This window comes from Colossoma macropomum, unplaced genomic scaffold (genome assembly GCF_904425465.1).
Source record: "Colossoma macropomum unplaced genomic scaffold, Colossoma_macropomum, whole genome shotgun sequence".
Taxonomy (NCBI): Eukaryota; Metazoa; Chordata; class Actinopteri; order Characiformes; family Serrasalmidae; genus Colossoma; species Colossoma macropomum.
Genome location: NW_023494793.1, coordinates 33,826,279 through 33,841,249, shown reverse-complemented (window position 1 = coordinate 33,841,249; position 14,971 = coordinate 33,826,279). Strand labels below are relative to the sequence as shown.

At 41.1% G+C, this 14,971-nt stretch overlaps 2 protein-coding genes across 3 annotated transcripts in view; both read right to left on the bottom strand.

Annotated features, from left to right (window-relative positions):
* The window catches only part of kcnc4 (potassium voltage-gated channel, Shaw-related subfamily, member 4), a 31,616-nt gene extending 22,365 nt beyond the window's left edge, over window positions 1-9,251 (bottom strand). Inside the window, exons 1-2 of one of the 2 annotated variants that reach the window (XM_036579329.1) lie at window positions 8,735-9,251; window positions 7,595-8,597 (exon numbers count right to left, since the gene is read on the bottom strand). In XM_036579329.1, the coding sequence (XP_036435222.1) occupies window positions 7,595-8,242 (648 nt within the window). In that variant the 5' untranslated portion in view covers window positions 8,243-8,597; window positions 8,735-9,251. Of the gene's footprint in view, window positions 1-7,594; window positions 8,598-8,729 lie in introns of both variants that reach the window. The other variant, XM_036579328.1, reaches the window with a different exon arrangement.
* A 1,654-nt stretch (window positions 9,252-10,905) lies between these two features.
* hspa1b (heat shock protein family A (Hsp70) member 1B) lies at window positions 10,906-14,604 on the bottom strand. The gene is given in 3 exon segments (XM_036579327.1): window positions 10,906-12,279; window positions 12,281-13,047; window positions 14,369-14,604. Coding segments are annotated over 2 exon segments (1,917 nt in total). The 5' UTR covers window positions 13,025-13,047; window positions 14,369-14,604; the 3' UTR covers window positions 10,906-11,106.
* Window positions 14,605-14,971: the final 367 nt, after the last annotated feature.

Here is a 14,971-nt window from a genome sequence, read left to right as displayed (position 1 = left end):
ATGATAGGTGTATATTGATGAGCAGGTTGCTGTACACTGCAGCTACAGGGCTATATGATGAGAGTAAAAATAACAGTACTACTCGCAGAATTCACAGATTGAGAACAGCTCCCACTGTAAGACCTTGACCTGGCTCAATGGAAAACTCACGCTGTTGATTACACGAAAGTGTCCATGGAAAAAATCAAACCACCAACACCAAAGGCTGCACTGTGTGCTGAGTCATAACTGCTGTTAGTTGAACAAAAAGAAACTTCATCACTGATACACAAGCCATTTTTCAGTGCTATGTGAAAACCATTTGCGAATGCAGAGTTCAAGCAGGTTAGACAAGCTTAACGTTTCTTCATGTTTGATACTCAAACCTCCGCATGAGCGTTCCAAATGGTACCTTTTAACAGCTATGCACTAATGTTTTCTCTAATGACCTAAGTGGCTGTTAAGGACTAGAAATGGACTTATGGTATACCATGCACTGCTGCCTGTTTCTCTTACACTGCTATCTACATCCATGAGAGCATTATCGTCATGTTCCCCAGGGTACCGAAAAGCACTCTGACCATGCAGCCCGGATGAGGGTAGTGGATGTTGTGCCCCAGCACAAACAGCATACTCGCCTTGTGGTCATATAGATCAGTTTTCATAATCCTGTCCTTTATTTTGCACCACTGCTTGTTCTATTGTAATCCAGCATATATGACCTTACTACAGAAATGACCATCAATTTAAATGACATTTTTTCCAAATCTGCAACAAAAGCACTTGTTGTTGAGGACTGCAGTTTCTGACACTTAAATGTCCAGGTGGGCAAATTTGGTCTGACAAGTGGGAAGTTGGGGGGCAACATCAGGAGGGTAGGTCATACTATACATACATGCATACAGTTGTATACAAAAATTTGAACACCCCAGTCAATTTACATTTTATGTCTTTTTTAAATGAAAATACATCCTCTACAGGGAACAAACCTAAACATGGCACTTTTTCTGTGAATTTCTATTGATTTTCTAGGTTTAACATTTTGGAAAAATAAAACATAAAATGTGCCATAACTTTTGCGCAGAACATATTTTATGCTTTGTTTTAGTTCCCCAAAATCTTAAACTCAGCAAATAAACTGTAATTGTGCAATAAAATGTACTATGAAGTCTATAGAGAATGTGTACTTGTTTTCACTCATGTTGTCTAATGCTGTATGTCAATATTAAAAAATATCAAGAGGAATATAAATGTACTTTTTACAACACATTCAATATAGGTATTTAATTCCTTACAATGGCATGTTTATTCCCAATATGTTACTGAAATTCTTATTAAGTTTACTTGAAAAAGCCAATTTAGTTTTCTTTGCTTTCTTCTTCTTATTAGTCTAGGGTCAAAAATGTGCAATGCCACTTCTCCTACAGTGTTTCAAGCTAGAGCTATGAATCTTTAGAAAGCCTATACTGAAATAGGTTGCTTGTGCCAATTCTACTTATTCCACCACAGTCAGCCAAACTGCTCTTATGTCACCACCATGCATGTGTAGCAGCACCTTACCAACTGCCTGAGATGGCAATTCAACAGCCTAGCAACACCTTAGCAACCAACTGGGATAGCATAGTAGCAGCCTAGCAACACATCAGCAGTCACCTGGCATAAAATAGCAACAGCTTTGCAACACCATACCAACTGCCTGGAACAGCATAGCAAGAGCCTTGCAACACCTCAGCAATCACCTGGCATAGCAACAGCCTAGCAACACCTCAGCAACCGACTGGCATACCAGAGCAATGGCCTAGCAACACCATAGCAACCTCCTGGGATAGCATAGCAACAGCCTGGCAACACCTTAGCATCCACCTAGTGTAGCATAAAACAGCCTACAACACCTTTATGACCACCTGGAATCCCATAGCAATGACCTTAGCAACCACCTGGGAGAGTATAGCAATGGCCTACTTTAGCAACAATCTGTTTTTGGTTTAATTAGAGTTAAACTTGTAGGAATAATTGCAAATACCAGAAAGCTCTTTTGCAACTCAGCCACTTCCATCTGATCTGCTAAAGGTGGCAGACTTTTTCTGAGAAGCCAGTGCTACACAGACAATGATCCCGTAAAGGTGTGGAAAATGTCATGGAGTTATTCTCAACAAAGTTATCAGTAATATAAGCTATGCACTTTTTCCGACATTCATTCCGCAACAGGCTGAAATTATCTTGTGTAATTTCAAAAAAGTAGCAGGAACATGATCGCAGGAACATGATCCCCCACCCCCCAGTGCTAGTTCAAATGGCCTACATAAAAGCAGCTTCGAACAGTCAAACAGAGCTGCCATGTTAATTTGTATTTGTATTTATTACAGATAAAAGGAGCTTTGATGCCAATAAATGAAATGCAACTAATGAAAGGCTATTTTTCTTTCATTCAGACACCTGGCTCAAGCTCCTTTCAGTATGGCATAAGAGCAAACAGAGCAGCCAATGAGAGAGTGTTCCTTATGCCGTAGCCAATTACCCAGCCGGTGATTAATTACTGCTGAGCCAAGGCATGAACACAGTAATGATGAGGTAGGGCTGCAACAACAACAACAACAACAACACACACAAACACACAAATAATCGTGTAGTCAGTCTCTGAAGTACAAGCTATCAAAGTGGATCTAATTCACGTGCTATAGAATGACTCACAGAATGTGGTTTAAAACGTTACAGTTAATATTGTGGGGAGAACATCTGGAGCTGTGACTTTTATCATACATCTAAATCACAGGATGTGCACGTTGGCAGAAACAAATGATCCTGAAGTAACAGTCATAGACAATGGTACAGAAAACAGAGTTTAATGTTAGAGTAGTTTGCTGGCTGGTAGAGCAGAGAGTGCTCTGTGATTGGCTATTATATCTACACTATTAAAAATAAAGGTATCAGGGACACCATAGAAGAACCACCTTTGGCCCCTTTCAGTGGATGGTTCTTTAATTTGAAGATGTTTCAGTGTGAGGAACCTTTTTAAAGTTTCAACAGCCTCCAGATAGGGCTAGTTTTCTGGACAGGGATTAAACCTGGTCCTGAACTATACAGTCATATGCAACATTTTTCGGCGCCCCTGGTAAAGATTAAGATTAAACACATTCTCTACAGAACACACTTCAGCACATTTTAATGCACAATTACTGTTTATTTGCTGAACTTAACATATTTAGGAAAACAAAAACATGAAATGCGGCCTGTGCATAAGTTATGGCACATTTTATCGTTTGTTTACTCAAATTCATAACAATTATGCACTAAAATGTGTTGGATTTAAGTTTATAACACATAAAAAACATGTACCAACTTTTATGTATGACTGTATTTCCCTTTCAGTGGAAAATCTCCACTCTGGGAATCTTGGCCTTTAATGTCAAGGTTCTATACCAATAAAAGTTTTTTTTTCCCTAGAACCTTGTTTCCAAACCAAGAACTACCTTCTTTATAAAATGGTAAAAATCAAGCGATAATGCTTTTCACCATCCTCCCTACCTCCTATGTGTGCAGGTCTTTTTTTCTCTCTCTCCCCCTCTCTCTCTCTTCCTCTCTCTCCTCTGATTTACGACACTTCTTACAGACTGATTAACCTCCTGAATTCTGTTTCTAACAGCATTAGTCAGCCAGAGAAGCAGCTATTCAGGAAACATGAGCCCTCTGGCCCATAATGCGCCAGCAGTGAACACGAGAGGGCCAGAGACCACAGTAGGCAAAGCATCCAGACTGGACCCAGGCAGGATGTGAGGTACATCTGTTCCCTGGTTTTACTGAGAGATTAGAATGCACTGGTGTTTATATATTGTAAGAGCTTTTATCTGAAGCAGTGTTTGTTAGAGTGTATCAGCTTTGGCTCTCTCTCTCTCTCTCCCTCTCTCTCTCTCTCTCCCCCTCTCCCTGATTACCTGTTTTTCAAGAGGGCTCAGCTCTGCTTTAGACTGTCATGCTTGCTCACACAATGCCCATCTAAATTAATTAGAGAAAGAAAAACAGAGGGAGGTGGGAGTGATTGCGAAGCAATGGTGCAAATGTGTGTGCAAGTGTGTTCAGGTGAAGCACTGCTGACTGCTGAGACAGAAACACAGAAAGAGGAGATGGTGGGATGCATTATATTTAATGTGCTTTAACCCCTTAAATCGCCAGGACAAACCCGTGGGTCTAGAAGAGTTAATAAACTTAAGAATAACTCAGCCACGTTGCATTACTGAATAATACGCCTGAGATATAATATATTGTGCAAAAGTCAGAGGATCACCACAGGAGTTTAAACAGTACATAAAGCTTTCATCTTTGAGTGACAGGACAAAATCAAGCTCCACTCTTCTTCAGATCTGAGAAAAACCACAGGTGTTTCTGTCCATCCTTCTACTCTGAGAAGACAACTCAACACTATGAGTCTGAAAGTATGTGTAGCTGTCAAGAAGCTGTTACTTACCACCCTGGAGAGTTCAGATCCAGCACACCTGGCTCATATAGTCAGATGCCCCTGAAGGCCTTGATAACTTGGATCAGGTGTGTTACATTAGGGTTGGAGCTAAACTCTGCAGGGTGGTAGATCTCCAGGACCAGGACTGGGCACCTCTAATGTAATGCAATAACAATAAGTCCTGAAAAAATATATATTTAGTTGTTGAGGCTTCTGTGTAAATTTATGTTTCTGCAAATTTCTGTTGAGGCCTCTGTGTAAATTTATGTTTTTTTTGCTTTTCCTCCTGACACACCTGAATAACTTGTCTCCATTTTGACTGGAAATGTATTTTTTAATATATTTTTCAAACAGGGGAGTGATTTATTTCCTATTTAAATTAGATCCAAAATATCAAACTCTCAGCAGTAAAATCCGTTTGTATGCTCAATAAAAAGCTCTCTCACCCAAGCTTAGTCTACTTCTTTTGTCTTTTATGCACCAGCTTGCATTGATGCAATGCAATTTGTTGCAACAGAATCCAACCTAGAAATTTGCCTCAGTGTGCTCAGTGTCTTTGACGTGAATCCATTAGCTACACACAAACAGTGGAGCATGCTAATAACCCACAGGAAATCTGATTCAGGAAGCAAAACACCTCAACTGGTAATGAAAATTTTACAAGCAATTACACTAACGCATAAGAAAAAGATTCCTTCGGGCCACAAAGCATGCCATCTACTCATTGTCGAGTCTTACAATAGTACCCATAGTATTATATGTGACTGATGTTAATTTTAGAGAGAGATGTCTGGGGGAGGTATTCTTTGTCATCCAAACTGACAAGCTGACTTATGTCATTGCTGAATAAAAGACATTGTACTGAGCTATAGGGATTGTACAGTGTACAGGAATGTACAAAGGTAGAGGTAAAACTAGAAAAACTATGGCGAGAGTCAGTGGCAATGATTTACATCACCACAGCAACTGTAGAGGCCATCCTGTGACAGCTCTGGCTCGTCTCAATCTGATAGACTCAGAGGTGTCAGCACAGGCACATTACACACACTACGGGGCCTATCTTGCTCTCTTTTCTTGCTCTCTCTCTCTCTCTGTCACTCACAGCTGCCCTTTGCAGGCATATGAATGCCCGTGGCTCACTCAGCAGAAAGTCGATTGGTGAAGTGGAAACTCCTTAATTTACCACAGGAGAGAGCTCCGTGCCCCAGCCTTAGGCCAGTGCAATGGCTTCTCCAAGCATTTCTACACACTGACATCAGTTTTACCTTGTAGATAGCACAACAAAAATCCTTTAATATGAACAGCATTCTGTGTAAACACTGAAGATGATTCTGAATCTTTTAAAACTGTATAAATTGTATGATAATTGTGCACATTTTAGGCCTGTACAGATATGACATTTATGGGCTGATTATCAGAATTTCCCTTATCAACTAGTAACAATATTTGAGATCCAAGAAAATAATGACCATATCTTGTATGAGGCATCTTTTATTAGTTAAAATGGTATAATGTCATCTCACCTGTAACATGGACTACTGTGCATTCTGGAGTGTGGTAATACCCAAATACTGAACACTAGTCAGGATATATTAGTTAATATTAGTCAGTGCCCACAATACTATATTGTTATTATACACACACGGCAAAGCAGGATTGTATGCAGTGCCAAAAAGGTTGTATGAGTTATAACAATAGCAAAACCCTTTTGGAACTATGAAGAACTATTTTTTTAAATGGCTCTTCACAAAACGTTTTCCATTATATAGAAGGACCATTTAAAGGGTGCATATCATGGAAAACCAGATTTCCCTTGTTTTTTTAAATAGTGCAGTTTAAAGTAATATGAAAACACTGTCAATGTTCCAAATGGAACAGCAATGTTAATTCAAACATTGCTGTTCCATTTGTGTGACAGCAATGGACATCAGGAGAACTGCCTATAGCAGTTTAGCCCCGCCCATTCATGTTGAAGTTTTAGGGAACGTTTCAGCTCTGAGTGGTTTTTGAAAGCAGCACAATACAAAGCAGCCAGTCAGAACAGAGCTCATTTACATATAATAGTCTTATAGGCACAGTAACAAAAACTGCCTGTTTCATTCTAAGGGATAAAGAGAGGATGGAAAATGGTAAAGAGAAAATGAATTATGACCATTTTTGGTAAATAAACCCACACAAATATTGTACGTTGACATCAAAGGGAAAAAATAAAATACAAGGAAAATGTAGCATTAGTCATGCAAAGAACCATTTATGCATGTCAAATGTGTTCACGGCGCTATAATCATTGCCTTTACTAAAGAACCCTTAAACTGTTTTCTAAGAGTGTACTATTAGATTATAATAGCAAATGTTATCAAGTATCTGTTTTAACATCTACAAAGTAGACAGAATGATGCCATCATGGACACATTGGAAAGATTTTGTTATAATACGAACCTACGTACATTACTTATCATATGAATCTGTGTGCACTACTTATGAGCCTGTGTGTTAGTTTATAATATGATTATTGACAATAGATGTTCTATTCTGTGTATAATAAAAATCTCTTACTTTAACTGCTTTAAGGCAGCTCACAATGCAACTGTGTGGAATCTGACTTTTCCGGTGACAGCTCATCTGTCTCTGCCTGCTTTCCGTCCAGCTGCTGTAAATAGTTTTTGCTGAACTGTGTTTGCATTAAAGTCACCCTTCAACTCAAAAACTTGTTCACAGATCTGTTTAGCAGCCAACACTTCTAAGGGTAACCTGTTGCATATAACACCGCTATTAGTCTACTATGTCTACACACTTGAAAAAGATGGTTCCATGAGTTCTATATAGAACCACTTCATGCTTAACTGGTTTTCTAGACTGATGGCTTAGTATATATATATATATTTTTTTTTAAATGGTTCTATCTAGCATCAAAAAGGGTTCTTCTGTTGTTAAATGCTTGACTTCATAACAGCAGAACCCTTTTTAGTGCTGTTTAGAACCATTTACAACATATTCTCCGAACCAGTTCACCATGCAATGAATCACTTAAGCATGAAGTGGTTCTACACAGAACTCATGGTTCTAAACATGGCACCTGTTGCTCGCGAGCGTAACGGGAACTTTTCCCACGTTTTGTCCTTCACTGTTTTCTTTTCTTTTCTTTTTTTTTTGCTGACTTACCCTTGCGGCTCGAGAGGAGTAGGGGTCTTCGAAGAGAGCCCATATCTTGGGCTGCCAGGCGACGAAGCGGCCGCGCGCGCGCTCGGGCGCGTCCTCAATGCCCAGGCGCTCGTCGTCGTCGGCGTCGTTGTCGGGCTCGGGCGGCTCGAAGATGTCGAGCGCCTCCTCGGCGTCGCGGTGCTGCCGGTACGTCATCCAGCAGCATGGCTCCACGTCCGTCTCGTCGATGCCCCAGAAGGCGAGCTCCTCCTCGAAGAGCGGCCCGCACACATCGGCGGGACAGTGCAACTTGCCCGTGCGGTAGTAGTTGAGCACGTAGGCGAAGATGGCCGGGTGGCGGTCGAAGAAGAACTCGTTTGCGGTGGTGGTGGTGGGGTTGTTGGTGGTGGCTGTGGTCGTGATGGTCGTGGTCGTGGTGCTGGTCGTGGTGGCGGTGGTGGCGTCCGTGTCGGCGAGCCACGCGAGCCGCGTGCCCGGCAGGCTCCTAAGCGTGCTCTTGTATGTCTCGTGGCGCGTGCCGCCCACGTTGAGGATGATCTTTTCCGAGTCCTCGGCCCTGGCCATCTCCTCCTTCAGACATGTTTTGGACGGAGGTTTGTTGCCTGACTTGCGCCCGCGGTAAGACGAAACACACACCGAGCTGATCATAGATTTGGACGGGCGGGCCGCTGGCCGATGGCGAAACGTCTGCGCTTTCCAACGTCTATCATCTGCACGAGCGACAGGAGCCGGGCGCCGTGACGAGCCTCAGCATGGTGCGATCAGCAGAGCCACATGGGTGCCGGGGGGCCGCGGGGGACACGACACAGAACCACCTGATGCTCTCCAGACGACTGAGACCAAAGCAGAGGGACGAGCTGGAAGCGGCTGGAAACTTGTCCTTTAATTTCGAATTACTGCGATAACATTACATTAAGTTCCAGGCGGCTGCATAGGAGGAGCGTCTAGGGGGGATTTTTCACGACCTTCAGCGCAGAAGCTCCATCATGTAGTTTTGCGCGTCCTAAGGACAGCATAGATATGAGCCAGAAAGTTGAAGTGTCGTCATACGCTAACATTAAAGCTCCTCTTTTAGTATCTTAAAGTATCTAACTTCATACATTAAACACAGACAAAAATCATACAGTACTCTCACCTCACCTGCGCTCGCATTATCTCCGCATAGCACCCAGATGAACAGAAGTTTGAAGGAAAATAGCGTCTCTACAGACCCAGAAAGAAAGGACGTCGTCAACGTAAATTAGAAAAATCCATCATTTTTCTGCCGGTGGAGGACGAGACGATGGCAGTTTGTTGGGAAAAGATCTGTTGCATCTCCTCAAGTATCCTCCCTCAGCACAGTCAGGCGACCCAACCAGCACCCAGGGGGACGGATCGGCGCGTTAACTCTTTCCCTGCTGCAGCCAAAGAGAGAAGAAGTGCCAAACGCAGGATGCTGCCTCCATGTTGAGTAAACTGCTCTTAAATTAAGGCCAAACTGCCACGAACGCCGTGTTTCACTGAGCAGTCTGACACTGAGTAAGCAGAGATGCAGTTTTTAGACCTCCCCCCTGCTTCTGTTCTTTAGAGTTGTATCTCATGCTCTGCACTGTGGCTTCATGAAAATTAGACTGCGAACACAAGCCCAATGATTAAAATCAGGACTGAAGTATTGATACAAAGGAAATGAAGGATCTGCATTTAAGGTACATAAAGTTGTGGTTATTATCTATTTAATAATTATCTATAAAGAGCTATAAAAGTCAGAGAGAGTTCTTCGTTTATTTATTTCCAGTCAAAATGGTCATTAACTACAAGTTAATCATTTTTCAGTGTCCGAATCAAAAACAGAAAAAATACTCTAAACAACTAAATATAATATCATATTTTATTAATTCTTAATGTGTCTACCTTTTGTCTTTCCTACAGCTTCCATTCTTTTCAGACTTGCTTTCAGTTCCAAAAATTCTGCTGGGATATTTTAAGTACAGTCTTAGAAATTGGTTGTATTTTCTTCTTCCTGCCATCCAAGTACACATTTAGTGATGTTGGGGTTGGATTCTGGGGTGTTCAGTCCATTCTCGTGAGAACTTGTCAGCTACACCTCCTTTCAGACTCTCACAGTGGAGGGATGGACAGAAACACCTGTGGATTTTTTTCAAAACTAAAGCAAGAGTGGAGTTTGATTTTCTCCTCTGTCTCAAAGATAAAAGCTTTCAGCAGGAGCAGTTTTGGTGGTCTTTTAGATCTTGCACATTTGTTAGGAGTCCTGTTTTCTCTTTTAATCATTTTCTAAACTCTGGTTTTGGAAACTCTTGATTTTTCCACTTATTTTTATTTGACCTTCCCCTTTCTTATGATCTTATAACTAATCTCCTCAGAAACTCTGCTGTGGCCATAATCCTCCTTAATAATGACCCCTCACACTTCCATCTTGTGTAATCAGTTGCGCACACACTAATACATTACAAATTTATAAAGTATATATCCACTGCTCACTTCTTCAGTTGTACATATTTTATGTAATTTGTAACGTACTTTTTAACCTGACACTTCAATCCTTACAATGTAAATGTACAGAACCACCAGTATGCCTCTTTTATTACTACATATGTTGTGTATTTTATGTATTTCTATATCTAGTTTTCTTTTGTATTATTGGGAGAGCCGCACAGAAGTGGTAAGGAACAGCCCTTTTAAAGGACCAGTTTTAGATATATCGTGTTGTGCTACCCATTATGTGGCCCATGGGCCAGATTTAGCTCGTCATATCTTCCTGTTTGGCTTGACAAGTGACCTCTATTTTGACAGTAATGTGAGTTTTGCGCAGCTGGTGCAATCATAGACCAGTTCATTGTCTTCTTGCTCTGTGAAAATATATTGTGACTCACTTTCAGCTAATGTTTCAGCTAATGTTCTTGGCCTGCAACGGCAAAACAGTTTAGTACTCCTCATGTGAAATAGCCAAAATGTTCTGAACATGTTCTGTATAGACTGGCACCAAGAATCATGTAGGCCTAGATTGACCTTTTTTTTCTAACAGACTTAAATTAATCTTCTTTGTAGGCAACTCAGTATGATTCACATTTAATTATATATCAATACTGAAAGTTCTAGCTGTTAGTGGAGAATTATGGTTCCATATTAAACTTGCCTATGACTCTCAAATTAAGCCATGACCATTTGTCCAAGTAGTCCTGCAATGCCATCTAGTGTACACAGTAAAGATTTAACACCTGGGCCTTTTGCAGATGGTAGGGCTTACACTTGTTATGTCTTCTTACATGTACATCAATTGAATTCAATTACAAGAAAGAGAAGCAATATTTGTATCCATTATTTTATTTAAATCATAAAGTAATATAAAAACAGGCAGATAAGACAGTACAGAGATAAAAAGTGTTCACAAAATGTATGACAGTGCAAGATGTGCTCACTTGTACACTTCCAAAATAGACCACACCATTTGGTTTGTACCAAAGCACTTTATATAATTTAATCAACTTTCTAGGTCAGTCAACTTCCCATCATCTTCAATCCACTTCTTCAATGGTAGGGCCCTGTGCACTGGACTCTGCCTGAGCTCCACAGCCGCCCATAGGAGGCATTCCTCCCTGGTACAATTTAGAGATGATGGGATTACAGACACTTTCCAGTTCCTTCTGGTGATGCTCATACTCTTCCTTCTCAGCCAGCTGATTGTTCTCCAACCATGTGATAACCTCCTTACACTTGTCAATGACCTTCTTCTTATCATCCTCGCTAATCTTGCCTTTAAGCTTTTCATCCTCGACGCTGTTCTTAATATTGAAGGCATAGGATTCCAAATTATTTTTGGCTGCAATTTTCTCCCTCTGCATCTCATCCTCAGCCCTGTATTTGTCCGCCTCCTGCACCATTCTCTCAATCTCCTCTTTGCTCAAACGACCCTTGTCATTGGTGATGGTGATCTTGTTCTCTTTGCCAGTGCTCTTGTCCACGGCAGACACGTTCAGGATACCGTTGGCATCGATATCAAAAGTCACTTCAATCTGGGGTACGCCTCGTGGTGCTGGGGGGATACCTGTGAGCTCGAACCTGCCAAGCAGGTTGTTGTCTTTAGTCATGGCTCTCTCACCTTCATAGACCTGGATCAGCACACCTGGCTGGTTGTCTGAGTAGGTGGAAAAGATCTGTGTCTGTTTGGTGGGGATGGTGGTGTTGCGTTTGATGAGGGCAGTCATGACTCCTCCAGCGGTCTCGATGCCCAGTGATAGCGGAGCAACGTCCAGCAGCAGCAAGTCCTGGACGTTTTCGGAGGTGTCACCCATGAGGATGGCAGCCTGCACGGCTGCACCGTAAGCAACTGCTTCATCTGGATTGATGCTCTTGTTGAGGTCCCTGCCATTGAAGAAGTCCTGCAGAAGTTTCTGGATCTTGGGGATTCTTGTGGATCCGCCAACCAAGACAATATCATGAATCTGGGACTTGTCCATTTTGGCATCTCTCAGAGCCTTTTCTACTGGTTCGAGGGTGCCTCTAAAGAGCTCAGAGTTCAGCTCCTCAAAGCGAGCTCTAGTTATGGAAGTGTAGAAATCAATGCCATCAAACAGGGAGTCGATCTCAATGCTGGCCTGAGTGCTAGAAGACAGGGTTCTCTTTGCTCTCTCGCAGGCTGTGCGCAACCTCCTGACTGCCCTCTTGTTCTGGCTGATGTCTTTCTTGTGCCTTTCTCTTAAACTCCTCCACAAAGTGTTTGACCATGCGGTTGTCAAAGTCCTCCCCACCCAGGTGAGTGTCGCCAGCTGTCGCTTTCACCTCAAAGATACCATCCTCTATGGTCAGGATGGACACATCAAAAGTGCCTCCGCCCAGGTCAAAGATCAGGACATTCCTCTCCTCTCTCTTGCCCTTGTCCAACCCATAGGCAATAGCCGCTGCGGTTGGCTCATTGATGATCCTCAGCACATTCAAACCAGCAATCACTCCAGCATCCTTGGTAGCCTGTCTCTGTGAGTCATTGAAATAAGCTGGAACTGTGATGACAGCATTGGTGACTCTCTGACCCAAATAGGCCTCAGCAATCTCCCTCATTTTGACCAGGACCATGGAGGAGATCTCCTCTGGGTAGAATGTCTTCGTCTCCCCCTTGTATTCCACTTGGACTTTTGGTTTGCTGCCATCGTTGATCACTTTAAAGGGCCAGAGCTTCATGTCAGACTGAACTACAGGGTCATCAAACTTTCGACCAATCAGACGTTTGGCATCAAAAATTGTGTTGTTGGGGTTCATGGCAACCTGGTTTTTGGCAGCATCTCCAATGAGTCTCTCAGTGTCTGTAAAGGCGACGTAGCTTGGAGTTGTTCTGTTGCCCTGATCATTGGCAATGATTTCAGCTTTCCCATGTTGGAACACACCCACACAGGAGTAAGTAGTTCCCAGGTCGATTCCAATGGATACTCCTTTAGACATTCTGATGGTTTATTATGTGTAACCTGTAAGTCAAAGAACAAAACACATATTTGGTATATCATACACTAGTAGAATACTGTAACTGTTTTTAAAATGTGCTCTGAGTAAAAGCTCTAATATACACAAATGACACCATATAATGTACGCTGACCAAATAGACAGTTTCCAATTATTTGTTTTGTATAACTCTATTCGCATACTTGTCACACACTGCTTAATTTTCTATATATCTGCATAACATATAAGAAGTTGAAGTAGTGCTGGGATTTTGCTTAAAGTTCAATTCCACTGATTTCTCTATATTTCTGTATAATTCAGAGTGGTTTGATGATAATGTTATTTCTCAAATACAGATCCAGATGTGGAGTACATTGTAAACAATATGATTTTAATGGGTAAATACTATATACAAAAATAATAAATTTGTTGACAATATCCAAGTGTGATTTCTTTTTACTGGACTTTTAGATTGGTGAACAACATGAAAAGTTTAAAAACTTACAATTTATGATATTATGAATGCCTCATGAGTCTTTTCTTGCTTTTAGAGGTGGGAGATATGGCAAAAATACAATATTGCAACACTTCAAGAATTTTTTTTATGATACATGACGTCATGATATTTATTTTTATAGACATCTGATCCGTTGGAACAGACAAAAAAGAACCAATAGTGCTACATTTTAAAACACACTATCAAAAACTCTGAACACAATGATTTTTATTCAGTATTTGGCATACTGTATTGCACTTCCAGTTGTGTTGCAATCCAGTTAGACAGTCTAATTTTGCTCTCTTTATAAAGAAACAGGCAGTTGATAGTACTGATGATATAGATGATACGTCCAGAAAAGTGTATTGTACTGTGACATCATTCATCACAATAATGATAGATACTGTCATATTGCACAGCCCTACTTTCTCTTAATGCTTTTATAGAATGTATTTTCTGTCATTCATATTTACTCTATATTTTTAATTTATCATATTTTGTTAACCAATGATTTGCATTAAAAAATGTCTCAGGAATCAGGCAACATATTCATAACCACTTCATGTAATAGCTTGTGAGGGAGCTTTTAAAGGTATTGCACTCTTCCCACATACGTTTCATATCAAACCATTCTGAATGAGTTTGTTTACATCTTAACCATTTAATTAGCAGTTTTTTAATAGTGGAATTCCTCTTTAATATCATATTATTCTCAAATGTAAATGGTAAAGTAATGCTACATTTTAATGCTATAAAATCTGCAAGTACTTTAATACTTTGTCATGTTAATACTACACCTGACTTGCAGTCTCGGACTACAGCTAAAATGAAGCAAATCCAGAGGGACTTACAGTTCGGCTGTAGTGGGGCTTCTCGCGTTTCTGAGACTGGACTCTCCTCAAGTCCTCGTTGCCTCTCGTGTGGTTGGAGTCGTCTGTGCTCGTCTGCCTCGCAGAGTGAAGCTCCATTACTTTTATACACTCCATGTTGTTTCTAGAACTACTAGACTCGTCGCGGGTCTGACGAAGACGTAACTTTAGACGCTGACGAATCGCTCCGGAAGGTTCCAGCTATGGACCACGTTCAACATACTGCACTGACACCGCAGGCCTGAATTAGCACAGTGGGCGGGAGGATAGCGTCATCGACCAATCACGAATGAGAGATCAGCTATCTACACTGTGATAGGCTCTCGGTTTATATTTTGATAGTAAGTTGAGTGACATCATTTTATAGTTTTCTACCAACTTGTCTTATAGACATAAAAGTCTCCCTTAAAATGACTTATAACTGTATCTAGCTAAATATAAACTGCGCTCTTTAAAAAGGCATGTAACAATAGAAGAACCATTTTTGGTGCTATATAGGACCATTTTCAAAAAGGTTCTGTATAGAACCATATACAACACATTCTCTGTCAACCTGAAGTACCATTTTTTCATCATGCAAGAACT